The sequence below is a fragment of the Oncorhynchus nerka genome, linkage group LG21 (assembly GCF_034236695.1).
Source record: "Oncorhynchus nerka isolate Pitt River linkage group LG21, Oner_Uvic_2.0, whole genome shotgun sequence".
Taxonomy (NCBI): Eukaryota; Metazoa; Chordata; class Actinopteri; order Salmoniformes; family Salmonidae; genus Oncorhynchus; species Oncorhynchus nerka.
In genome coordinates this window covers 23,072,029-23,098,571 of record NC_088416.1, presented here as the reverse complement: position 1 = coordinate 23,098,571, position 26,543 = coordinate 23,072,029, and the positions used below count along the sequence as shown (strand labels likewise).

The window sequence follows — 26,543 nt, the reverse complement described above, 5'->3', positions numbered from 1 at the left end:
ATGTCCATTGAGCCAATGAGCCTGAAGTCAAGGTTGCCATTCCAATATGGACTACATGGACTGGATTAAGGTCCTCTGCGGCCCGCAACATTTTAGCCTCTTTCCAATGCCGTGTTTTGATTACAAATTATATCTTTGCTAGTTAGGGATCCCTTATGTTTCGTGCTTTTTTGGGCTACAATTATCGACGATTTAATGTCATAGAATAGGGCTATAGTCTGTATTTCTTCCGCGTTTCTTCCGCGTTCTCATATACACCTCTCGTTTGTCTCTATCTCGTGCATTTTGATCCTTGTGTCCATTCAGTCAAGTTTACCTTTGATGCCAAGAATATTCTGGCATGCGCTCAAAGGGAGCAGAAGCACGGTTGCTTGTATGTACAATCGAAAAAGTAGCCCGAAAAAAAACACAAACTCATGATCTAGATCCGTGATGAGCAACCATTGATCATCAGACCGCAAAACTGCAAACATTTGTCATCACTCCATGGAAGAATATGTAGAATTGCAGCTAACTTGCTTTAAAACAGCAACATTATTTCTACCCGCCTGGCAAAATGTGTAAAATTGCAGGAAATGAACTCTAAAACGTCAAGTGTAGAGAGGGGGGGGGGGGGGGCTAAAATGTATTGCTCGCAAAGGTGGGAGGGTCCCCAAAAGAATTTGACCGGCTCTGACTGCATCTGGTTATGGATGTGGGTACGCAGACCCGCGAGCCACTGCAGACCCTCATGACGAGTTCCGATGTTTTGTGGCCCCACCCACATCAAAGTTGCACACCCCTGATCTAGAAGTTAGTTGTCATAGCAGGCCCTCTCTTCAAAGGAATTCGTTAGGCTTATAACGGCTCCCATATCATTTGAACATCCTAGAAATCCCCGAAAGCTTCAGACAGGCCCTTTGGTAACTGTTAGGGATTTTGGCTCGCCTGCAGAACCGGGGGCCTTTTCCCAATCTGTCCAGATCCTGCTGTTCAACTCATTAGAGTCCATTGCAGGGCTTCTTTGTTGACACGTTTGTCTTTGTAATATGTTCGTTGTGTTCCGGAAAGATGGTGTTGGCCTGTTGATTAGATCCTAGATTTCCCGTTTGTGCCTCTATGCCGAATCATTAGAAATGTTTTATCATCTCCCACAAGTGGAAGTCTTTCGAATATGGCTTTCGAACTCATTCTACAACACTTTTTTTGCGGGCTCAATTGAAGAATGTGATTTACTGCAACATGTTGACATAGCTTATAAATCTGCTATATTAAACCTGTTAGAGTCACGTGTCAAGTGATGCTACTTCTATAGCCTTAACGCACTTCCCGAAAGCAGAGCGATATGGGGATGTTTGACGTTAAACCCATCCCTTTCCAGGCCACACTCAATCATCATGTCATAGAGCATTTCCAATGATAAGAATCATCATAGGAAGAATATAATATAGCCCTTACATAGTTGATGAGTATACTGATAACTTAACCAGCGAGCCAGCCGATACTTAAAAAAAAAAAAAAATACATTAAGTAATGGTTCTGGATTTCAACGAGAAAGGACGTTTACCGAGTAACAACTTGGATATAGGTTTAAAATGAAATGATGTAGCACAATTGAATGTATTATCCTTTTATTGTACCACACACACACACACACACACATTGTTTAAATACAAAGTTTTCACTTTCGCTTTCAATGAAAAATGCAACACATGTTGACGACTCGGGGGACCCTTAGTGGAAATATTTGCATTGATTTAGTTAGTATAGACAAGATTATGCATGGAATAATACTGTTTGTAAATAATAATAACAATAATCATCCTGTCATTTCAGTGCAATATATATCGACCTTCTGTATAACATCGACTATTTCGAAATTGAGTGCTAAATCCTGGCCCTTGCACTTTTAGAAATAGGCCTATTCAACAAGTCAATGTGTTCGATTGATTAGAAAGTTACTTGACTTGCCGTATTTATTCCTGTGGCATGACATGAAATATTGTGTTCATTTTATTGTCGGCCTATCCGATTCTTCGTTCCGTCACTGACAGGATTGTAGATGTACAAAAGCCACGGCTATTGGCTTACATGAAACCCTTTTCAATTGCATTTTAATGACATCTAAAACATAGTGCAAACTTGCAAATCCATGAAAGGTAGCCTAATCTAATGAACGTAAACACTATCGAATCGTTTACATTAAAATGACTTGACCAGCCGGAGCTGGTAGCCCATATCTGCGTCTTTAGAATCACTCATTTTAAATGTTGGCTTTAGCCTTATAGGCCTAATCTGCCAAATATTCTTTGATTTTCCTTATCCATTGGTGATATTCTAGGGATCGAAAATGGTATTCTCTGTGTCATTATGGTGAGGACATAACGTTTCCACTTGAATCTATGTACCTCAATAAATTTAAAAAAATAGACGTCAAGCAATTCCTTCCGTGTGTGTTATGGTAAATCAGAATAGGGGCCGAGAAGCAATGAAATGATATTGTTGAGAAGTGTTCAATTAATTTAATGTAATTTAATTTAATGTACACTATTTTAGATATAGCCTGTAATTGGTCCTTGTATACTTGTTTGGCGTAGGCTATTTCTTGCATAGAGGTAAAATATGTTTAATTTTCCGACATAGCTGTTGCCATTTGTCGACATTTGAAAATAAACATCTTCCTATCTCTTCGACATGCTTGCTTTTAAGTGCACTGCTTGCTTCTTAATTTAATCCTCTATTTCAAAATGAGTTACAGCATCATCGGTTGTTACAATGTTATAAACGTGACTATGCGGTTGCATTTGAACTCTGTTTAACTAGCTATTTCAATAATAATCCATACGCCATCACCGTCAAATCTGTACACATTTCAAATGCAACATTTTCACAGCATCCCATCGTCACAGAATAGATACAAAATAAATACAATTATATAAAAGGACATAGAAAAACAATAAATAAAACGTTTTTTTCCCACAATGATCCGTGTCTGGTGTCATAGTCCTTTGGGACTAAGGTTTAGGGGAGGGGGTGTGACCGTGCACGCGCCTTGCCAAAGGTGGGCAACTAATTGATTGTTGATTGCAAGAAGACTCCCACGCATGGCAATATTACTGCTGTTTCAGTTGTGGAAAAACGCATTGAGTTCATCGTACACGGGGACGGGGGCCCTTTCGTGGTGCAGGTGCATGTCGTGGTAAGGCGATACGTTTTCGGAGTGGATGCTGCTCCGCACCCCTGAAGAACCGTATATGTGGCCAGCAGTGGGACGAGAGCCGGCCAGGCCGGAGTAATGCATAGAGTAATGATAGCCTTTCTCGGCTACCTCGGGGGACGTAGTGCCCTGGTGCTTCAGAGAAAAGTTGCCATTGATGCACACGGGAGGGGAGATGGGCCCCTCATACTCTGGGCTGTTGTATTCTGGAGATCCACTGCCACCGTACAGCGAATCGTAGGCTGAGCAGTACCCGTGTGTCCGTAAGGGATGCGAGTTGGAACCAGACTGGTACTGAGGGCTGGAGAGGCGGGAGCACTGGTAGGGGTAAGGATGCATGGAGAAGGAGTTGGAGCCGGGATAGCGTCCCCCTTCCGGACACTGCTCCGTTAGGAAGTTTCGGGAGTTGAGTTGCAGACAACCCGCAACCAGGTTGGTCGTGGGTTGGGACAGTCCTTTACACAGCGTCTGCACGTAGGACACAAGATCAGGCTTCTTCCCGGAGCGCAGGATCTCAGAGAGGGCCCAGATATAGTTCTTGGCCAAACGGAGAGTCTCAATTTTGGAGAGCTTCTGCGTTTTTGAGTAACAGGGCACGACTTTACGCAGATTGTCGAGCGCAGAGTTCAGGTCGTGCATGCGCGTCCTCTCCCGTGAGTTTGCCTTTTGACGACGCAACTTGGATCGCTCGATACGCGCAGGTGTCATTTTACGCTTCTTAGGGCCCCGTTTTTTGGGCCCGTCCCCCTCTGCACCGTCCTCTCCTTCGTCCTCATCCGCCTCGTCGTCGTCCTCGTCTTCACCGCCGATCTCAGAATGTGCCCGGCTGCTTCTCAGGTCCGGGACATCCATGTCGTCATCGCCCACGCGGCAGTGATCCTCATCATCCTTGGTCTTCGAGTCCTCGCTCTCGCTGTCCTCTGCCCAGGCCGAATACTTATGCATGTCGGGAAGCAGCGACGGGTCACTGAACAGCCTAGTCAACATTGCGGCACTGAAAGAGATAAAGAAAGTTGTCTGAGGAGTGAGGACATTTCAAATCAGAAAAGGGCTGAAGGAAAAAACAAGAACGTAATGAAATGCATTCAACAACAATGGGATAATTCTCAATCAAGTTTGGATTAATATGTCTTCATGATAAAGGCAGAGGACATGAATAGCCTAATAAGACTGAAATTAGACGTGTTTGGGAGGAACTAAAACAGCATGCCATCAGAAACATTTCAGTGAACACCCGGGTCTATCGCCCAACCGGTCCCCTATTTAATTCCCTGCTGTTGTCCATGTGCCCCCCCTCCTGCCCTCGCGCAGCGGGTCTCAACAGCACAGGCCACATTACAGATCCCGTGGGGCGCACTGTGAAGCAACGTGCCCCTACTTTCACTCCCCCCGACGCTCACATACTTCTGGCTACATTCCAGCACTATTCCACCTCACCACCCACCTCCACAAAAAGCACCGCAAGAGGACATGCACATTTATACTCTACCTTGGTGTTGCTCATCGTGTCAGAAGGTGATCACAAAATATTGTGTGTGGATATCGGAAGTTATTTGAATTAATAGGCTATCCTATTTTTGGTCACATTTGACATTGAGCTGACTTCTACCACACCTGCAGAGCCACTGTTGTCTTATCACGCTCAGCCTTATAGCCTATCAGGTACTATAGGATCACATGGACATAATAATAATAAAATTAATATTATCCACAAAGATCCATTTTGATAGCCAATAAATAATAATAATAATAATAATGATAGTAATAAAAAAGAATGTACATTGTTATTATGGCACTCAACAAAGATTTAATTTGTAAATATCTTACCCAAAACACCAATTAGAATATCATCCAAATATTATAATCCTAAAATACGAAGTTGATTGAGCCAGGCCTTTTTGAAAATAGCATCAATTATCCGAAAAGGAGAAACGAGATGGTATTTGAATGTAAATAGCCAGTGCAAAGATATGATAGATGGACAGTTTAAACCATCTCAAATCAGTAACATATTGTCACCCTAAATCACTGTAAATCTCTTGTATCTCTGGTAGGCTGGAGAACTGTGGTTGGGCTACGTGATGTGTGTGGACCCTCAACCAGGAGGAATACGGTGCTAATTATCTCGAGGGTGTGCCAGAGGCAAAATCTCGTTTGGAAATTTCAGGCTCAGGAGATTTGCTCAATTAAAAAAAAAAAAAAAAAAAACGTTTAATTAACAGACCATGTAGACTACCTTACAAGAAAAATATTTCACACATAATTCAGTATGCACGACTGAGCGATTCCTAACCCCTTTTAGTTGGAGAGGTTTGCATTTACAGACGGAAATTGCTTTGTATCCGTTTAGCAGTCCGTAAAATATATATAAAAAATGCATTTCAGAAAACAGATTTTAAAATGTTTTTTTAATTGTAACAATAAGCTCCTCTTGCATGGCCGGTGCTTGCGTGATTTAGGGAAGGCATCGATGTATTTGGAATGTAAACATGTTGAAAGAATAATTGTGGATGATAAAACTACACAAACACAAATAAATAATGTCCGCATTAGCCTACTGTACATTCGCTTTCAATAACGCCCCACCCACCCTTTCCTTTTCTCCAAGATGAACACTCAGATAAAATCATCGATAAATCTTCTATCTAAGCCATGAGACGCAGAAATAATTAGCTGACAGTGAAGAAGAATTCTGCCTCCCTCTCTCTCCCTCTGTATCTCTCTTTCTATTAATCTATCTGTTTCTCATGTTTCCATGTATTTTTCACTAATCAAATGAATGCCTTATACTGTCTGACTATTGAAATTAATTAAATTCCGGAGGAAGGTTGTCTATTTTTTTTTTCGATTGTCCACAGAGATAGGCTGTAGACTAGAGCTTGTCTTTGTGGATAGCTGTTTTCTGAACAAAATAAGCAAGAAATATTATATTGCACTCCTAGCCTATAATTAACACACAGAATGGAGGTCCGCGCTGTTAAAAGTTGAAGGACAAATGGAGCATAACATCGTGCCAAACGAAGAACCATAGCTACACCATAATCCAAATGTTCAAAAATGGCATTTAGCTGAGTGAACTCAAAACAGACGTTTACAAGGAGGCACAAACATCCACCAAAAACCGGTCACGAATTATCCTTGCATTATTAATCTCCATTTATTAAATTAATTACTTTCCATATTGGGAAGGTCACTCGTCGATTTGTTTACACTCCAACTTACCTCCGCGAGAGCTCTTGAAGGGGTGGAAAGCGCGTGAGTTCAGACCATCTTCTGGGACCGCGAGCAAACGCTCCTATAGGTGCGGCAGGGTGCTCAGTGTGCTATCCGCGCGCGCGCTCTGAGACAGTGTGGGCATCGCTACTAGGCAGGGTTACATACCAGCTATGATGCCAGGCCATATGGTTGGCACGTCACTGGCAAGAGCCATCACATGAGAGCCGGTGATTGACATGCGCCCGCATTCGGAGAGATTGTCTTCCCGAGGGAAGAGGGCCCCGCCATCTGTCACTGCGCTCGCGCTCACACAGCCAGAAAAAGAGAGAAACTGAGACGAGGCAATACGAGTGAAAGAGAGGGAACAGAGAAATGGGCGAACAAAAATGTTTGTTGTAGACAACGGATATTATTGGTGTATTTGCCTTTATTTATTTTTTTACATTTAACCTAAGGGTTAAGTTAAACGATAGCATGCATAAAACAACGGTGATCAAGGAGAGGGGGTTGGGGTGCATTTGCAGACCTGGGAACAGAAGGCGATATTGTTTATCTATTTATGTACCTAATTGAATAGCATTATAGTGATCTATTCAGGGGGAAAACAATCAAAACAAATAGCATTGCGTGCAGACTCTACGGGCAGAACGATCAATGACACTCACTCTCAATAAACACGGATAGACAGATACATTTCTGCTATTGAGACCCTATTGATTGTTTGTTGTTTACAGGTGCTCCTGAGATGAGATTAGACGTGGGCACAGGTAGGAGGGATGACGAGATTGCTTGAGCGCTGGTGTTTTCAGAGTGAGACGCTGAGGGGTGCCTGCGGGGCGAGCAAGCGCCAGTCCTCCTGCACAGCAACAACGATAGGGCCCAGGTGTGCAACCCCACCAGGGACGGGATAAGGGCGGGGGTCCGTGAGGGAGGGGTTCGGGGGTGGTTGGAGCTGGCATCTGTGCGGTTGCCCAGAGTGGGAGGAGCGTTGGCACACTAATCAAATCAATGGCGTTATAAAGAAGAGAGCTGCAAGCCTGCGAATTCCCGCTTTCCTCTTCCCCACTTCCTGTGTCATCGGTATCCCTGAGTTATCTCTATTCCAAGTTCCAACTCCAATATCTCACCATTAGGCAGGCATTAGTGAAGTTAATCTGGAAAACGAGCTCTGTGACCACCAGGTCCACGTTGGCATGCATGTGTCTGTCCTTTGGCACAGCAATGACAGACAATTGAGAGGCAGGCAAAGGGACATTTTGAAGCAGGGAAATAGCACCGTGGGTTCATGTCCTTGGGCCAGGTTCTCCTCCAACTCCCCAGAGATCCCAGTCAGACAGTCACCAGGGGAGGGTCACCTGCGGGGTCAGCAGTAGTGTGGCAACAGCTGTGGCTATGGGGGTCATGATTCTGCACATTCAGTAATGTGTCCCATCCAGTCCCCGACGGGCTGAGAGAGAGGATGGCATCCTGGCACCCCTCCAAATGTGGGGGATGGAAGGCATCACGTCAGGCCCTGCTGCCAGCCAAATCGGTGCCCTACCTCAGCAGTACTGGGCACTGGGGAGGTGGGAATGGAGGACGCTGGGCACGGGTTGCCTTACCCGTGATTTTCAACAAGTCCCAATCATCCTTCAAATCACCTTGCCAAAATAAATGGCAAATGTCAACAGCATCGTTTTAGCCAATGACAGGCTAAAGGAGACAACAAACATGGCGGCTGTAAACTGGAATTAGAATACTGAGAATAGTTTATGCAAAATAATGCACTTGTGTGTGTGAGTATGGATTTGTTCCAGATCAAATCACATACAGTTAGCAGATGTTATTGCGAGTGTAGCGAAATGCTTGTGCTTCTAGTTCCGACAGTGCAACAACATCTAACATGTAATCTAACAATTCCACACACAACTCTAAGTAAAGAAATGGAGTAAGAATATATACATCTACATTTTTTTAACCTTTATTTAACTAGGCAAGTCAGTTAAGAACAAATTCTTATTTTCAGTGACAGCCTAGGAACAGTGAGGGAGATATAAGACTCCAGCTTCAGCGATTTTTGCAATTCGTTCCAGTCATTGGCAGCAGAGAACTGGAAGGAAAGGCGGCCAAAGGGAGTGTTGGCTTTGGGGGTGACCAGTGAAATATACTTGCTGGAGCACGTGCTATGGGTTATGGGTGGGTGTCGCTATGGTGACCAGTGAGTATATACAGTGGGGCAAAAAAGTATTTAGTCAGCCACCAATTGTGCAAGTTTTCCCACTTAAAAAGATGAGAGAGGCCTGTAATTTTCATCATAGGTACACTTAAACTATGACAGACAAAATGAGGAAAACAATCCAGAAAATCACATTGTAGGATTTTTAATGAATTTATTTGCAAATTATCGTGGAAAATAAGTATTTGGTCACCTACAAACAAGCAAGATTTCTGGCTCTCACAGACCTGTAAGTTCTTTCTTTAAGAGGCTCCTCTGTCCTCCACTCGTTACCTGTATTAATGGCACCTGTTTGAACGTGTTATCAGTATAAAAGACACATGTCCACAACCTCAAACAGTCACACTCCAAACTCCACTATGGCCAAGACCAAAGAGCTGTCAAAGGACACCAGAAACAAAATTGTAGACCTGCACCAGGCCGGGAAGACTGAATCTGCAATAGGTAAGCAGCTTGGTTTGAAGAAATCAACTGTGGGAGCAATTATTAGGAAATGGAAGACATACAAGACCACTGATAATCTCCCTCGATCTGGGGCTCCACGCAAGTTCTCACCCTGTGGGGTCAAAATGATCACAAGAACGGTGAGCAAAAATCCCAGAACCACATGGGGGGACCTAGTGAATGACCTGCAGAAAGCTGGGACCAAAGTAACAAAGCCTACCATCAGTAACACACTACGCCGCCAGGGACTCAAATCCTGCAGTGCCAGACGTGTCCCCCTGCTTAAGCCAGTACATGTCCAGGCCCGTCTGAAGTTTGCTAGAGAGCATTTGGATGATCCAGAAGAAGATTGGGAGAATGTCATATGGTCAGATGAAACCAAAATATAACTTTTTGGTAAAAACTCAACTCGTCGTGTTTGGAGGACAAAGAATGCTGAGTTGCATCCAAAGAACACCATACCTACTGTGAAGCATGGGGGTGGAAACATCATGCTTTGGGGGCTGTTTTTCTGCAAAGGGACCAAGACGACTGATCCGTGTAAAGGAAAGAATGAATGGGGCGAATGAATGGAGTGAAAACCTCCTTCCATCAACAAGGGCATTGAAGATAAAACGTGGCTGGGTCTTTCAGCATGACAATGATCCCAAACACACCGCCGGGGCAACGAAGGAGTGGCTTCGTAAGAAGCATTTCAAGGTCCTGGAGTGGCCTAGCCAGTCTCCAGATCTCAAAATTACCGGCCTCTCTCATCTTTTTAAGTGGGAGAACTTGCACAATTGGTGGCTGACTAAATACTTCTTTGCCAAACTGTACATGTGAGATGAGTAATGCAAGATATGTAAACATTATTAAAGTGGCATTATTAAAGTGACTAGTGATCTATTTATTAAAGTGGCCAATGATTTCAAGTCTGTATGTAGGCAGCAGCCTCTCTGTGTTAGTAATGGCTGTTTAACAGTCGATGGCCTTGAGATAGAAGCTGTTTTTCAGTCTCTCGGTCCCAGCTTTGATGCACCTGTACTGACCTAGCCTTCTGGATGGTAGCAGAGTGAACAGGCAGTGGCTTGGGTGGTTGTTGTCCTTGATGATCTTTTTGGCCTTCCTGTGACAATGGGTGCTGTAGGTGTCCTGGAGGGCAGGTAGTTTGCCCCCGGTGATGCGTTGTGTAGACCGCACCACCCTCTGGAGAGCCTTGCGGTTGTGGGCGGTGCATTTGCTGTACCAGGCGGCGATACAGCCCGAGAGGATGCTCTCAATTGTGCATCTGTAAAAGTTTTAGGTGACAAGCCAAATTTCTTCAGCCTCCTGAGGTTGAAGAGGCGCTGTTGGTGTGGGTGGACCATTTCAGTTTGTACGTGATGTGTACGCCGAGGAACACCTTCTCCACTGCTGTCCCGTCGATGTGGATAGGGCGGGTGCTCCCTCTGCTGTTTCCTGAAGTCCATCTATCTCCTTTGTTTTGTTGACGTTGAGTGAGAAGTTGTTTTCCTGACACCACACTCCGAGTGCCCTCACCTCCTCCCTATAGGCTGTCTCGTTGTTGTTGGTAATCAAGTCTATTACTGTTGTGTCATCTGCAAACTTGATGATTGAGTTGGAGGCATGCATGGCCACGCAGTCGTGGGTGAACAGGGTGTACGGGAGGGGGCTGAGAACGCACCCTTGTGGGGCCCCAGTGTTGAGGATCAGCAAAGTGGAGATGTTGTTTCCTACCTTCACCACCTGGGGGCGGCCCGTCAGGAAGTCCAGGACCCAATTGCACAGGGCGGGGTTCAGACCCAGGGCCTCAAGCTTAATGATGAGTTTGGAAGGTACTATGGTGTTGAATGCTGAGCTGTAGTCAATGAACAGCATTCTTACATAGGTATTCCTCTTGTCTAGATGGGATAGGGCAGTGTTCTGTGTGATGGTGATTGCATCGTCTGTGGACCTATTGGGGCGGTAAGAAAATTGAAGTGGGTCTGGGGTGACAGGTAAGGTGGAGGTGATACGATCCTTGACTTGTGACTAAAAAGCACTTCATGATGACAGAAGTGAATTGCCATGGTGCAATAGTCCTTTAGTTCAGTTACCTTTGCCTTCTTGGGTACAGGAACAATGGTGGCCATCTTGAACCGGGGGACAGCAGACTGGGATAGGAAGAGATTGAATATGTGCGTAAACACACCAGCCAGCTAATCTGCGCAAGCTGTGAGGACCCGGCTAGGGATGCTGTCTGGGCCGGCAGCCTTGCGAGGGTTAACGCGTTTAAATGTCTTACTCACGTCAGCCACGGAGAAGACCTTGGTACCGGGCCTCAAAGCGGGCGAAGAAGGTGTTTAGCAAGAAGTTGGTGTCGGTGGCGTGGCTGGTTTTCCTGTTGTAGTCCATGATTGTCTGGAGACAATGCCACATACACCTAGTTTCTGAGCCGTTGACTTGCGACTCCACTTTGTCTCTATACTGACATTTCACTTGTTTGATTGCCTTGCGGAGGGGAATAACTACACTGTTTGTATTCGGCCATATTCCCAGTCACCTTTCCATGGTTAAGTGCGGTGGTTCGCACGTATGAACCACCTGGGTGTTATCCTTGTCTGTTGACAACCACCCAATATAAACTATAATTTAGAGACCCTTCAATGGGTGTTTCCTCTATAAAGGCGTAGTTCTTTAGGTGCAACACTCACATGTACATCAACACTGTGACTCTCATTGGCTGCAGTGGATTGGTTGGTCAGATTGTCTACCACAGGGGTGTCAAAGTCTTTTTGCCTCACCCCTGTACCTGTCACCTCCCAGTGTCCCACACTACCACGATTCTGACCAGATTACACATATTTACACACACACACACACACACACACACACACACACACACACACACACACACACACACACACACACACACACACACACACACACACACACACACACACACACACACACACACACACACACACACACGCACCCACCAGACTCCTAGACCCCATCTGCACTCTCCTCTCTCCAGCCTCCTAATTGCATATGCACAAATGCAAATGCCTATTAATTAATTACTTGACTAATTAGTGCAGTGGTATTAGAGAGCGATAAATCAAGTGGAGATGGGGCCGAGGATGAAGGGGCAGGAGGAGGTCTGTGTGCAGCCAGCATCCACAATGAACACACACCAGGGGGAGTGCTGCTACTGCTCATCTGTGTGTGTATGTGTGTGTGTTTCTATGTGGCCATAAGAGTGTGTGTGCACTGGAGCTTCCTAAAAATCATTACAAGATTGAAGAAGTGAAGAGAAAAGAGCGAGTTCATGAATACAGTCAGTTTGTGGTTCAGCTCATGTATCAGGTTTGACGCTAATGGTAATGTAGCCTAGTTGAGAGGCAAACAGCAGCCCTGGCAGCTCTGTCTGTGTTTGTGTGTTTGTAGGTTTGCCAGGACACATCATAGGTGCCCATAGAGATCTCCGGTCTGAAATATTCATCCCTGTGCGCTCTCCGCTCACCAAGACAGTGTGGTCCTTAATTGCAGCATCAGACAGCTCCACCTCTCTGTCTCTGTGCTGCCTGGCTCTGGCTGCCGTGGATACCAGCCACATTGGTCTGTGTGTGGGTCCATGTGTGTGTGTGTCTGTATGGAGGTGGAGAAAGGTACTCACACTACTTTGTGCTTTGCTTACGTGTCTCCCAATCTGTCTGTTTATCTGTCTGTCTGTTTGTCTGTCTAGTTAGACTGCCTGACTAACTGGGTGTCTGTGTGTGTGTGTGTGTGTCTCTGTGTGTGTGTGTGTGTGTGTGTGTCTACAGGGTGTGCGTGGCTCAGGGATTCTTCATCAGTTCCCGTGCCAGACCATGCCCGGCCAAGCTGAACCATCTTGTGGGATTTCTGCCTTTTAATTATAGTAACGATAGAGGATTAATTGTGGCAGTGGAAACAAGGGCCCATATATTATTGATGATATGAGTGAGGGGCTTGGGGGTGTAGAGGGAGGGAGGGAGAGAGAGGGGATATTTCAAGAGAGAGAAGGAAAGAGAGAAAAAGAGAAGAAGAGAGAGAATGAGAGAAGGGGGAGAGACAGAGGGAGAGATAGAGAGGGAGAGAGAGGTAGGTAGAGAGAAAGAGAGAGAGAGAAAAAGAGGAGAGAGAGAAAAGAGAGAAGTGGAAAGAGAGAAGGACAGAAAGAGGGTGATAAAGAGGGAGTGAGAGAGGTAGAGAGAAAGAGAGAGAGAGAGAGAGAAGGGTAGAGAGAAAGAGAGAGAGAGAGAGGCCTAAATAAATCACTGCCCTAGTCATAGCTACCTCCTCTCATGTCATAATGTCCTTCATCTGTGACAGTACCATGTTTAGATGTCAGTGTCAGGGGTTTATTCACATGATAAAATATGAGGCAAGATCGACATCTATAGGATATTAAGTGACACTGCATCCCGGCATGCTTTCTGTTTGCTTCCTTGCTGCATCTCCTTTTCTACCAGTAGATGGTGGACTTTGGACACAAAGAGTTCCTACCGTGGATCTTTTCATCACTTCTTCCCGCTGCCTCTTCTGTAATCCACCTCTCACAGTGGACCTGGTCCGTGTCAACATGTGCTTTGTGATTCTCTCTTTTTCCCTACTCTGTTCCTCTCTCTCTCCCTTTTTCTCCGTCTCCCAGGGATTATCCCATCATTTGGTGAGTGTGCCTGTTGTCCTAACACATTCCAGATGGATGTAGGTCCAGGCCAGAGCCAGAGTACTCACTTTCTCAGTATGCTCAGTGTCTGGCATTGTCATCATCATAGTCCTTATGGTACAATAATCTCTCTCTCTCTCTCTCTCTCTCTCTCTCTCTCTCTCTCTCTCTCTCTCCTCTTTTCTCTCGCTCTGTCTCTCTCGCTCTCTCACTCTGTCTCTCTCTCTCCCTATTTCTCTCCCTCTGTCTCTCGCTCTGTTTCTCACTCTCTCTCTCTCTCTGTCTCTCTCTTTCTCGCTCTCTCTCTCTCTCTCTCCCTCTTTCTCTCGCTCTGTCTCTCTCGCTCTCTCACTCTGTCTCTCTCTCTCCCTATTTCTCTCCCTCTGTCTCTCGCTCTGTTTCTCACTCTCTCTCTCTCTGTCTCTCTCTTTCTCGCTCTGTCTTTCTCTCTCTCTCCCTCTGTCTCTCTCCCTCTTTCTCTCGCTCTCTCTCTCTCTCGCTTGTCTCTCTCTCTCTCTCTCTCTCTCTCTCTCACGCTCTTTCTCTCTCTCTCAACCTCTCTTTCTGTGCGTGTGTTTCTACTTGCACGCATGACCGTATGCATATTCATCTGGTTCCCACAGTGCCATCCCATACCCTATAACCACTACATGACCAGAATCATTGTATGATGTGAACACATAGTTAGTATTTGCCAGCTGTGATGTGTCAGCGAGGTAACACAGGTGGAGAGCAGAGGGATGAGTGAAGTGAGGACTGATAAACACTCTCTTTCTGTGTGACCTGCTATGAATTACGAGAACACCTGCTGTCCTGGGACAAAGCCTCTCTGTGATCCTTATAAATGAATGATTTCACATTTTACGTTGCTTTTGACGTCCAAACCCCAGATGCTTCAGCTTATTACCAACAGAACACTTGGCTGGCGCTCATGAGGAATTAGGGTGGGGCAGGATTGGACCCGACTGAGTGGGGGTGTGGATTATAGTTTCAATGGTCCATTACCTTTCCAAAGCCTTGCCATCTCCATGTACGTAGGCACCTACGTTTCTTTACATAGTATGATCTTCTCTGTAAATAGGACCAGCCACAGAGGTTCTATAGTTGACTATTACAGTGTCTTGCAAAGTATTCACCCCTTGGTGTTTTTCCTATTTTGTTGCATTTACAACCTGTAATTTAAATGGATTTTTATTTGGAGTTTACAAAATAGTCCAAATTGGTGAAGTGAAATGAAAAAAAAAACTTGTTTCAGAAAATCTATCTATATTTTTTAAATATGGAAAAGTGGTGCGTGCTTAAACTCAACAATAAAAAAAGTCATCTCACTGTCAACTGCGTTTATTTTCAGCAAACTTAACATATGTAAATATTTTTATGAACATAACAAGATTCAACAACTGAGACATAAACTGAACAAGTTCCACAGACATGTGACTAACAGAAATGGAATACTGTGTCCCTGAACAAAGGGGGGGGGGGGGGGGGGGTCAAAATCAAAAGTAACAGTCAGCATCTGGTGTGGCCACCAGCTGCATTAAGTACTGCAGTGCATCTCCTCCTCATGGACTGCACCAGATTTGCCAGTTCTTGCTGTGAGATGTTACCCCACTCTTCCACCAAGGCACCTGCACGGACATTTCTGGGGGGAATGGCCCTAGCCCTCACCCTCCGATCCAACAGGTCCCAGACATGCTCAATGGGATTGAGATCTGGGCTCTTCGCTGGCCATGGCAGAACACTGACATTCCTGTCTTTCAGGAAATCACGCACAGAACGAGCAGTATGGCTGGTGGCATTGTCATGCTAGAGGGTCATGTCGGGATGAGCCTGCAGGAAGGGTACCACATGAGGGAGGAGGATGTATTCCCTGTAACGCACAGCGTTGAAATTGCCTGCAATGACAACAAGCTCAGTCCAATGATGATGTGACACACCGTCCCAGACCATGTCGGACCCTCCACCTCCAAATCGATCCCGCTCCAGAGTACAGTCCTCTGTATAACGCTCATTCCTTCGACGATAAATGCGAATCTGACCATCACCCCTGGTGAGACAAAACCCCGATTTGTCAGAGAGGAGCACTTTTTGCCAGTCCTGTCTGGTCCAGCGACAGTGGGTTTGTGCCCATAGGCGAAGTTGTTGCCGGTGATGTCTGGTGAGGACCTGCCTTACAACATGCCTACAAGCCCTCAGTCCAGCCTTTCTCAGCCTATTGCGGACAGTCTGAGCGCTGATGGAGGGATTGTGTGTTCCTGGTGTAACTTGGTCGGTCAGTTGTTTTTGCCATCTTGTACCTGTCCCGCAGGTGTGATTTTCGGATGTACCGATCCTGTGCAGGTGTTGTTACACATGTCTGCCACTGCGAGGATGATCAGCTGTTCTGTCTCCCTGTATCGCTGTCTTATGAGTCTCACAGTACGGACATTGCAATTTATTGCCCTGGCCACATCTGCAGTCCTCATGCCTCCTTGCAGCATGCCTAAGGCACATTCACGCAGATGAGCAGGGACTCTGGGCAACTTCTTTTGTGTGTGTTTTTAGAGTCAGTAGAAATGCCTCTTTAGTGTCCTAAGTTTTCATAACTGTGACCTTAATTGCCTACCGTCTGTAAGCTGTTAGTGTGACTGTGACCTTAAGGACCGTTTCACAGGTGTATGTTCATTCATTGTTTATGGGTCATTGAACAAGCATGGGAAGCAGTGTTAAAACCCTTTACAAATTAAGCTCTGTGAAGTTATTTGGATTTTTATGGATTATCTTTGAAAGACAGGGTCCTGAAAAAGGGACGTTTCTTTTTTTGCTGAGTTTATGTATTCACCCTCTTTGCTATGAAACCCCTACTAAGATCTGTTGCAACCAATTACCTTCAGAAGTCACATAATTAGTTAAATCAAGTCCACCTGTGTGCAATCTAAGTGTCACATGATGTGTCATATGATTTCAGTATGTATACACCTGTTCTGAAAGGCCCCAGAGTCTGCAACAATAAGCAAGGGGCACCACCAAGCAAGCGGCACCATGAAGACCAATGAGCTCTAAAACAGGTCAAGGACAAAGTCGTGGAGAAGTACAGATCAGGTTTGGGTTATACATTTATTTTCAAAACTTTGAACATTCCACGGAGCACCATTAAATCCATTATTAAAAAATGGAACAAATATAGCACCACAGCAGACCTGCCAAGAGAGGGCTGCCCACCAAAACTCACAGACCAGGCAAGGAGGGCATTAATCAGAGAGGCAACAAAGAGACCAAAGATAACCCTGAAGGAGCTGCATAGATGGGAGTATCTGTCCATAGGACTACTTTCAGCAGAGGGAACACCCCCCTATCCACATCGATGGAACAGTAGTGGAGAGGGTAGCAAGTTTTAAGTTCCTCGGCATACACATCACAGACAAACTGAATTGGTCCACTCACACTGACAGCGTCGTGAAGAAGGCGCAGCAGCGCCTCTTCAACCTCACTGCCTGTTCACCCCACTATCATCCAGAAGGCGAGGTCAGTACAGGTGCATCAAAGCTGGGACCGAGAGACTGAAAAACAGCTTCTATCTCAAGGCCATCAGACTGTTAAACAGCCACCACTAACATTGAGTGGCTGCTGCCAACACACTGTCATTGACACTGACCCAACTCCAGCCACTTTAATAATGGGAATTGATGGGAAATGATGTAAATATATCACTAGCCACTTTAAACAATGCTACCTTATATAATGTTACTTACCCTACATTATTCATCTCATATGCATACGTATATACTGTACTCTACATCATCGACTGCATCCTTATGTAATACATGTATCACTAGCCACTTTAACTATGCCACTTTGTTTACTTTGTCTACATACTCATCTCATATGTATATACTGTACTCGATACCATCTACTGTATGCTGCTCTGTACCATCACTCATTCATATATCCTTATGTACATATTCTTTATCCCCTTACACTGTGTATAAGACAGTAGTTTTGGAATTGTTAGTTAGATTACTTGTTGGTTATCACTGCATTGTCGGAACTAGAAGCACAAGCATTTCGCTACACTCGCATTAACATCTGCTAACCATGTGTATGTGACAAATAAAATTTGATTTGATTTGATTTAAGCCATACACTCTACAGAGCTGGGATTTACGGAAGAGTGCTTAAAGAAAGTAAATAAGCAAACACGTTTGGTGTTCACTAAAAGTCATGTGGGAGACTTCCCAAACATATGGAAGAAGGTACACTGGTCAGATGAGACTAAAAGTGAGCTTTTTGGCCATCAAGGAAAACGCTATGTCTGGTGCAAACCCAACACCTCTCATCACCCTGAGAGCACCATCCCCACAGTGAAGCATGGTGGTGGAAGCATCATGCTGTGGGGATGTTTTGTATCGGCAGGGACTGGGAAGCTGGTCAGAATTGAAGGAATGATGGATGGCGCTAAATAGAGGGAAATGCTTGAGTGAAACCTGTTTCAGTCTTCCAGAGATTTGAGACTGGGATGGCGGTTCACCTTCCAGCAGGACAATGACCCTAAGCATACTGCTAAAGCAACACTCGAGTGGTTTAAGGGGAAACATTTAAATGTCTTGGAATGGCCTAGTCAAAGCCCAGACCTCAATCCAAATTGAGCATCTGTGGTATGACTTAAAGATTGATGTACACCAGCCGAATCCATCCAACTTGAAGGAGCTGGAGCAGTTTTGTCTTGAAGAATGGACAAAAATGATGTGCCAAGCTTATAGAGACATATATCCCAAGAGACATGCAGCTGTAATTGCTGCAAAAGGTGGCTCTACAAAGTATTGACTTTTGGGGGGTTGAATAGTAATGCACGCTCAAGTTTTCAGTTTTTTTGTCTTATTTCTTGTTTGTTTCAGAATAAAAAAATATTTAGCATCTTCAAAGTCGTAGGCATGTTGTGTAAATCAAATGATACAACCCCCCAAAAAAAAATCAATTTTAATTCCAGGTTGTAAGGCAACAAAATAGGAAAAATGTCAAGGAGAGTGAATACTTTCGCACGCCACTGTATGTCATTCTATGGGACCAGCTTTCAAACCTCCACTCTGCTTAGTCTGAGCTCATTGAGCCAGAGCAGAGCTGAGCCCGGGCTGAACTTGCCTCTGGGGGGCTGTAATAACTTTGGGGAGAAGCCCTGTCAACCCCTGCCCTTTTGGCTGTCACATGGACAGAGATGCCCCATTTAGAGAGGTTAGAGTTACATACTCCAGTCTGTCATAGGAGATGCAGTCTTCTCTCTCTCTGTGTGTTTATGTGTGTGCCCTGCAGCTGCCAGAGTCAATTCCAGGAGTTTTATGGCGTGTTTCTGTTGATGTATTCTCTTTCCAGGATGTCTGGCTCTAATTCTTCCAAGATCCCCAGGCTCTTTCACTCTTACATTGACACAGGAGGTAGATGTGTGCAGAGAAGGCGATGAAGCCAAACCCTCTAAAGCCATGCTTCTCAACTTGTTTCGCCTCGGGACCCAAATTGAATCAGGTTCTCAGTTGGACCCAATATTCGCTTCACGAAAAATAATCATCAAAATACAACCTGGAAAATGATTTGTAATGCTATATTGATAGTAATGTAGCAATTATATGACATGGGAATAACGTTCCCACCTTTTTCATTCGCCAATAATACAAGTTTGCTGATATTCTTGATGAAGAATGTTGATCAACTCAGGGCAAGAGTAATGCAGGGGCTCACCGGGGCTGAAGCCCCTGGGCCAAGGCCTGTGAAGCAGCAACAACTAAACTCCAGCCATTGAAGAGAAGTGGGACAACATTCCAAAGGCCACAATCAACAGCCTGATCAACTCTATGGAAAGGAGATGCATGAGGCAAATGGTGGTCACACCACATGCTGTCTGGTTTTCTGTTCCACGCCGCCACCTTTCTTTCAAGGTATCTGTGACCAACAGATGCATATCTGTATTTCCAGTCATATGAAATCCATAGATTAGGGCCTAATTTATTTATTGCAATTGACTGATTTCCTTATATGAAGTGTAACGCAGTAATATCGTTTTATATTTTTGGTCAGTATTTGTACAGTATATATATTTCTATTTTACCTAGACACCCGTGACCTATTCTGCTGTGCTTTATCTTGGCCAGGTCGCAGTTGCAAATGAGAACTTGTTTTCAACTAGCCTACCTTGTATATTAAAGGTGAAAAAATAAAAAATTTAATTAAAAAAAAAAAAAACCTCCCGTGACCCACCAGTTGAGAATCGCTGCTCTAAAGCCCACTGATGAACTCCCGATCTGTCCTCCCACATGTAAGCGAGTGAATAACACGGCTGGCAGCCTTCCCCCTCCTCTGACCAGCCTGCCTGCGGGATAAACATTCTCCCTGCTGTTTAAAGTTTGCCCCTCCCCCTGTCACCTAGTTGCACTCCTCCTCCACCAACCGCTGTGCTGTCTCCCTCATCACAGCCACACTCCCAGCCCAATACAGCCAAAGCCCTTCCCTGACCAGGGGCCAAATCCATCCAACTCGACTCTCCACTTTCCAAAGCCCCTCCTGCCTTGCGAGTGAAATTGCAGAATGGCCCTACAAATAACCCTGGGCCAGACTGGGACTGCCCCCTCTCCCCTCCTTTAATTTTGTTTTCCTCTACTTCTCTATCCACCCCTTCTCTCCCTCTCCCTCTCCTCTCTCTCTCTCTCTCTCTCTCTCTCTCTCTCTCTCTCTCGCTCTGTCTCTCTCTCCCTCTCTCTCTCTCTCTCTCTCTCTTTCTCTCTCCCTCCCTCCCTCCCTCCCTCCCTCCCTCCCTCCCTCCCTCCCTCCCTCCCTCCCTCCGTCTGTCTGTCTGTCTGTCTGTCTGTCTGTCTGTCTGTCTGTCTGTCTCTCTCTCTCTCTCTCTCTCTGTTCCTGTCCTATGTGTCCCTTTGGCTTCAAGTTTCCCTCCTCTCCCCCACTCTGTCTATTTCCCTTTCTCCTCTTGGGCACTGGAACAGCTGTTTTTGTTTACATGCTGTGATTGCGACCTTTTACCAAGCGTCAGCCTCGTCTTGTTGTTGCTGCTTCCCCTGATACTAAGTCCTCTAATGCACTTTAAGTTCCAGCCCACTCACCACTCACCACTCTGGACTTGCCTGTAACTGTCAGAACTTTATGGTGTCGAATGGAGTATGTGCAATACCATATATACAGTAAAGGCATGTCGTTCTGTGGTTCATATTTACACTATTTGTCATGTTCCTAATTAGAGTGTTCTCCCCGTGCTGTATGCTGATGTGTCCGGGTTGTTGTACATTGCTCTCCGGTACTCTTTTTTTATGTGTCGGCTTTTGCGCAGTATACATCATCCCAAATCTAGCTCCAAGACATTGGCAATCTGAACGAACCATTTACCGGCACATTGAACCATGTTGCACGCTGTAGTTGAAGAACTCTGTGGACCAAGTGCTAAAAACAATGGCGTAATATCGGAATTCCTCCCATCTTTATGCACCTTCGCCATGGAACCATCTCTGCGCCTGATTCTCAGCTCTCTGTGGAACAGAACAGGAAGGAGACTGTTGACATTTTCCCTGCACCCTAAGATGTTGTTCTTCATCGTTAGATGCGCACCCAGCATGTACTGAGTCACCATCAGATATACAGTGCAGGAGCTGTTTACTAAATTAGCCAGCCGATCATAGCACATGCCTCTCTGCCTCCATGCCTGATGCTGATTCTACTGCATCTATCATTATTTATGTCCGGTCACCCCTCTGTTTTTCCGTCTTTTCTTTCTTCCTTTCCACTCTCTATATCCCGTTGTCTCTCTATTTCTCCCTGTTTGCCCCCCCCTGCTCTCTCTCTTTCTCCTCCCCCTCACTCCCTCTGAGAGCACAAATCTCTCATTCACAAACAGAGGCCAAAACAGGCTCAGCTGATGGGATGAGATTATCTTTTTTTTCTGATTACAAATCAACCTCAGCTTTAATATATACAAAAACACAACTCCTCTCCCTCCGGTCCATCGCTCCCTCTCTCTCTCCCCTCCCTCACTCTAGCTTCCCCCGCCCCCTCCCTGCCTCTGTCCCGCCCCCTTCTCTCTCTCTCTCTCTCTCTCTCTCTCTCTCTGCCAGCTTCAAGGACGTGTCTCAATTACTCTTGTTGCACAGGTTGTGAGCGAGGGTAAGAGAGGGAGGAGAGATAGAGAGATAAACACACTCCACCTAGAACGTCAAACACGAGTAAGTGTCAGACAGAAACAGGCAGAGAGGAAGAAGGGAGGGAACAGGGGAGATAAAGGATAGGAGAAATAGCTGACCGTGAGTGAAAGAGGAGAGGGACACAGATAAACAAAGAGAAGTTCATCTGTTTTGTTTTTGAAGGGAGACAGTGGCAGAGAGGGTATATATAGAGAGAGGTAGACCCAGCAGAAGCAGGACTACTGTACAGTGTGTTGTGTTGGGACCTTCCTCCAGGGAGCCTAGTGGAGCAGAGCTTGGTGCCTGGTGAGAGAGTGACCCCCCTGGGACACAGACACAACCATGGATCCCTCTGCGTTGGATGAGGTTGGAGACGAGTGCAAGGAGAGCAGGAAGATCCACTTTGCTGTGCAGTCCTCGGCACCCACCCAACTGGACCCCCGGCAAGTAGAGATGGTAAGTGAGAGAACTGGTATAACAGTGTCTGTGCTCGTACAGTCCGTATGTGTTTAGCTTGTCCTCAGTTACCTCTGTGTGCGAGCGTGCAAGTTCATCGTGTTCTGTGTGTGTTGCGTCTGACCTGTGTGTCTAGTGTGTTTTCCTGTGTGCATCTCAGTTTCTCGTGTTACGCACATGTGCTACAGATGTTTGACCTTACAGCCAAGTTGCGGGATATAACTTATAGTTGACCATGGTCACTGTCAGGGTTGGAACTTGTGGTTTACCAGAATGGGACAAACCTCGCCATATTGGACCGTCAGTCTCAGCTGTAGTGCGACTTCTCTTTTTTGTTGTTGTATCTTGATCTGTGGCCTGATCCTCTCTGTCTTTTTCTGATACATGGTTGAGAATACAGTGTTGTCCTATCTCTTTCTCTGCTGTTTCTGATACTTTATTCTTTGGCCTATTTAACTACGTGTCCCGTTGTCGCTGAATGTTGTCACTCTGGCCAGTTAAACCGTATAAAAGTCAACCATGGTTTGTGATATCGTTGTAGTCACAGAACTATAGTGAATGATTATACGAGTGACTAATATTTGTCTTGGTCTGACAGATTTTCTTTTGGACTGCTAGCCCTTCTCACTTCACTTCTTCTATTCACTACTCAGTTTGTAGAGTCTGTTTCCCTGTCTTGCCTGGTTCTTTTCTACTGTTTGCCTGTAGTCATATAAAAATGGAACGGGACAATGCTGGTTCTTCTCCTTGGCCCTGCAGCCTGTCGACAGTGTGTTTTATTTTAGTCCAGGAGAAAGTGGGTCAAAGTAGGAGTTGGTTGGCTGCTGTGTGAGATCCAGGCCAGTGGCTCAGCCCCAAAAGATGCAGAGAGAGAGAGAGAGATAGAGAGAGAGAGAAATAGAGAGCGAGGAAGACAAGAACGCTATACGATGGAGGAGTGCAGAGAAAAAGGCACAACCTGTTTTCTCTCTCTTTCACCTGTCTCGTGTCAGATCCCTGAGCTGCTGTCCCTGTTAGAGAGCTCTATCTCACATCAGCTAATAGTTTGGCATGGCACTGTCTCCATGCTTTAGCCTGATTGAATCACTCACCGTGTGCAGTCTCTGACTCAAGGACACGATTGCAGCACTCAAACATCTTGGGACGTGAACCCATGACCCTCTCCTCTCCCTGTCCAACGGCCTTCTCTGCTTCAGCCCTGAAACCCCCTCTCTCTCTCTCTCTCTCTCTCTCTCTCTCTCTCTCTCTCTCTCTCTCTCTCTCTCTCTCTCTCTTCTCTCTCTCTCTCTCTCTCTCTCTCTCTCTCTCTTAAAGAAGTGTTAAAACCCTCTGGTCTCTTAGTCAACGTGTTTCTGTTCTGTTCATGGCTCTCTTTCTTCCTTTTTCTCTGTGGAACTGTTGCTCAATCTCCCCTTACATCAGATGTTGTGAGCAGCTGCAGGCAGCCCCCTCCCACCCTCCATGGGGCATCGTGTCTGGCTGGCGCCCCCATCCGGATAGCAGAGGCTGGGGTCATCTGGTTGATTTGAAAGCAGTTCAGATAGTTTACAGTAAAGTCCACAGTAACGTTCACATCTACAGAGAGGTGCAGGTTAAATGGTGCTGACTGTACTCTCCTCTGGGAGAGGCTCCATGAAGGGACTGCTGTCTGTGAGTTGTGTTGTTTGTTTGTGTGTGTGTGTGCATGTGCGTGCGTGCGTGCGTGTGTGTGTGTGTGTGATTTAATGTAAGTACCCATGTGTACGAGCTAACTTGTGTGTTTGTGGGCAAGTATTGAGGTGTGTGTAGTTGCCATACCACACAAGCATACCGTCACAGGAACGACAAAAGGGAGTATGGGGAGAGTGGAGGATGTTTTACAGCTGTGTGTGTGTATGTGTGTGTGTGGTTGTGTGCGTGTGTGTGTGTGTGTGTGGGCATGTGTGTGTATTACAGGAGATATAATCTAGCAGTGGTTATTTTGGGTCCCCAGGGACACTGGGGTGGGCATAGTTAATGACTACGACTCATTTTTAGGAGACCCTCATTATCCCACAGCATTAAACATACCCACACATGTATACAAACACACTCAAGGCCAGTGTTTACTACACAAATCACTTCAATTATGTTAGCGCCACAGTTTTAATGACAGCTTTCAACTCCCACTACGTAGACTGCAGTACAGTTAGTATACTAATCTAGCAAAGGCCCATAGGAGTCATTTACCCGGAAGCACAGCTAACATGATTTAATAAACAGCACCGTCACAATGACCAGTATAATACCACAGGGTTGTTTCCATGACGACCGACCGCACAGCAAACGTTCCACAGCCTCCGTCACAGATCACCTCTGAAAGGTCACTGTTTTAATGGAGAAATGTCTCTTTGTGTCTGGGTCGTTTGCATAGGCACTAGCTTGCACATGTGTAAATGTATGAGTGCGTTCAGGATCCTGATTTCTGCCCTGGGGGGTTTTAATGTGAGCGCGGCTCCCATAGCTGACACCTAGTGTGTCCTGGACCTGACTCAGACAGAGAAAGAGAGAGAGAGAGAGAGCGAGAGCACGGAAACATGCCCCACGGTAAGGTGACCAGATTTTGGATATGAAAATCGGGTACATTTTTGTTGTGGCTAGCGGCACCCAAAAATTATAAAAACAATGTCATGGAACTATATTTAATAAATTTTCGCTATAGTCCTTTCAAATAGTTGATGTAATTATAACACATAAATGGATTACCCATGCTAGACTATCTAGTCATTTTAAATTTTGGTGCGGTGGTTAAAATGTTTCACTGATCAAATGTTTGCCTGAACATTCTCATAAAAGGGCTGCGGCGAAGCCCTGGGAGGAAACAAGTTTGGTACAGGGACAGATAACATTTTTACATGCAAATCTGGTTGGATACAGCGTTGGATTATTGAAATATCAGACTCAATTTACCTCCAAAGTTGCTTTTCTCTTTCTGAGGGCTAATCGGGGACATATCTGGGGACATATCTGGGGACAGCTCTAGCCGGGGACAGCTCACCAAAATCGGGGGACTGTCCCCAGAAATCAGGGACATCTGATCGCCCTACCCCATGGCCTCATTCACACTTAACACTTCGACCAACTAGACAAGACCCCAGCACGTCCACTGGCTTGGTACACGTGTAGGCTATCCCACTCAACATCTGTTTCAGGAAAACTTCATGCAGATAAGATTTGTGTTTCTTGACAGCCGTTTCAACATTCGATGTATTCCTCCATGCTCTAAGATTTTCCCAAAGGAAATGTACGATTTTAATAGGGAAAAATGAAATGCAACTCTTGTGTCACAAAAGTCATTGTGGTGGCCTACAGTACTGGATCAACAGCACATGGCAGCGTGTGTTTAACCTCCGTATTCCCCCATGTCATGCTCTGGGAGGGACTGGTGTGGGGTAATGTTCATAATGGACACAGATTAGGGTCATCGTTCAGACCGAGAGGCTCCAGTTGATTCACTCACAGTGAGTCGGCCCGCCCCATCCGTCTATGGAGTAAACACACAACACGAGCCCTCTCCATACTAATCCCAATGTAAATCCACCTCTGATCCTATGGATTGATAGGGAAACTCAGGGGACCAAGGGTATCAAAGTACACCAAAGGGCAACAACCACCCAGTCACCTATTTTAGGTCCAATCTAAATGAATCTAGTAAATGGAATAGAGAGCTTCTGTTGGGGTGAAAAGGGGTGAACACCCTCACCCTACCTCACTCTCCTAGGTTACGTGCCCTTTCCACTGGCTGGGCGTCACACAGCAACCTTTGGTTCAGCGAGTGTTTGTGTGGTAACACTGTGGATCTGACGGACAGTCAATATGCACTCCTAGCCAGAGCTTCTCAGCGGAGGGCATGCTGGGTTGGTAAGACATCAGGATCATTTAGGCTGCATGTGTGTGCCATGTCACCGGAGAGGGTTCTAATCCAGAGGTGATTCGTTGATGCAGTTTATCTGCCAATGGGATGATTCTAACGATGTGTATTCCAGGAAATTAAAATAGTGAAATATTTTATGCTTATTTAGGTGTTCCATTAGTTATAGCTCACTCACAACAAAAGACAGTGCCCCCCCCCCCCCCCTCTAAGGTCATCACCAGAGCTCTTTGTTGATGAGTGTCTTGTTATCAATAACAGCATCAGTGGAATTGATTGGGCTGGTGTAATCAAAGCACTATGGATGGCCAATTGTGTGATATCTT

The 26,543-nt window shown here is 45.5% G+C and overlaps 1 protein-coding gene and 1 pseudogene across 1 annotated transcript in view; one reads left to right on the top strand and one right to left on the bottom strand.

Annotated features, from left to right (window-relative positions):
• Positions 1-1,599: 1,599 nt before the first annotated feature.
• LOC115104114 (neurogenic differentiation factor 2-like) lies at positions 1,600-6,597 on the bottom strand (annotated as a pseudogene).
• Positions 6,598-21,824: 15,227 nt separating this feature from the next.
• Positions 21,825-26,543, top strand: part of LOC115104113 (protein phosphatase 1 regulatory subunit 1B-like) — a 28,052-nt gene continuing 23,333 nt past the window's right edge. The window contains exon 1 of the mRNA XM_029625335.2: positions 21,825-22,328. Within this exon, the coding sequence (XP_029481195.1) occupies positions 22,215-22,328 (114 nt within the window). The 5' untranslated portion in view covers positions 21,825-22,214. The remainder of the gene's footprint in view (positions 22,329-26,543) is intronic.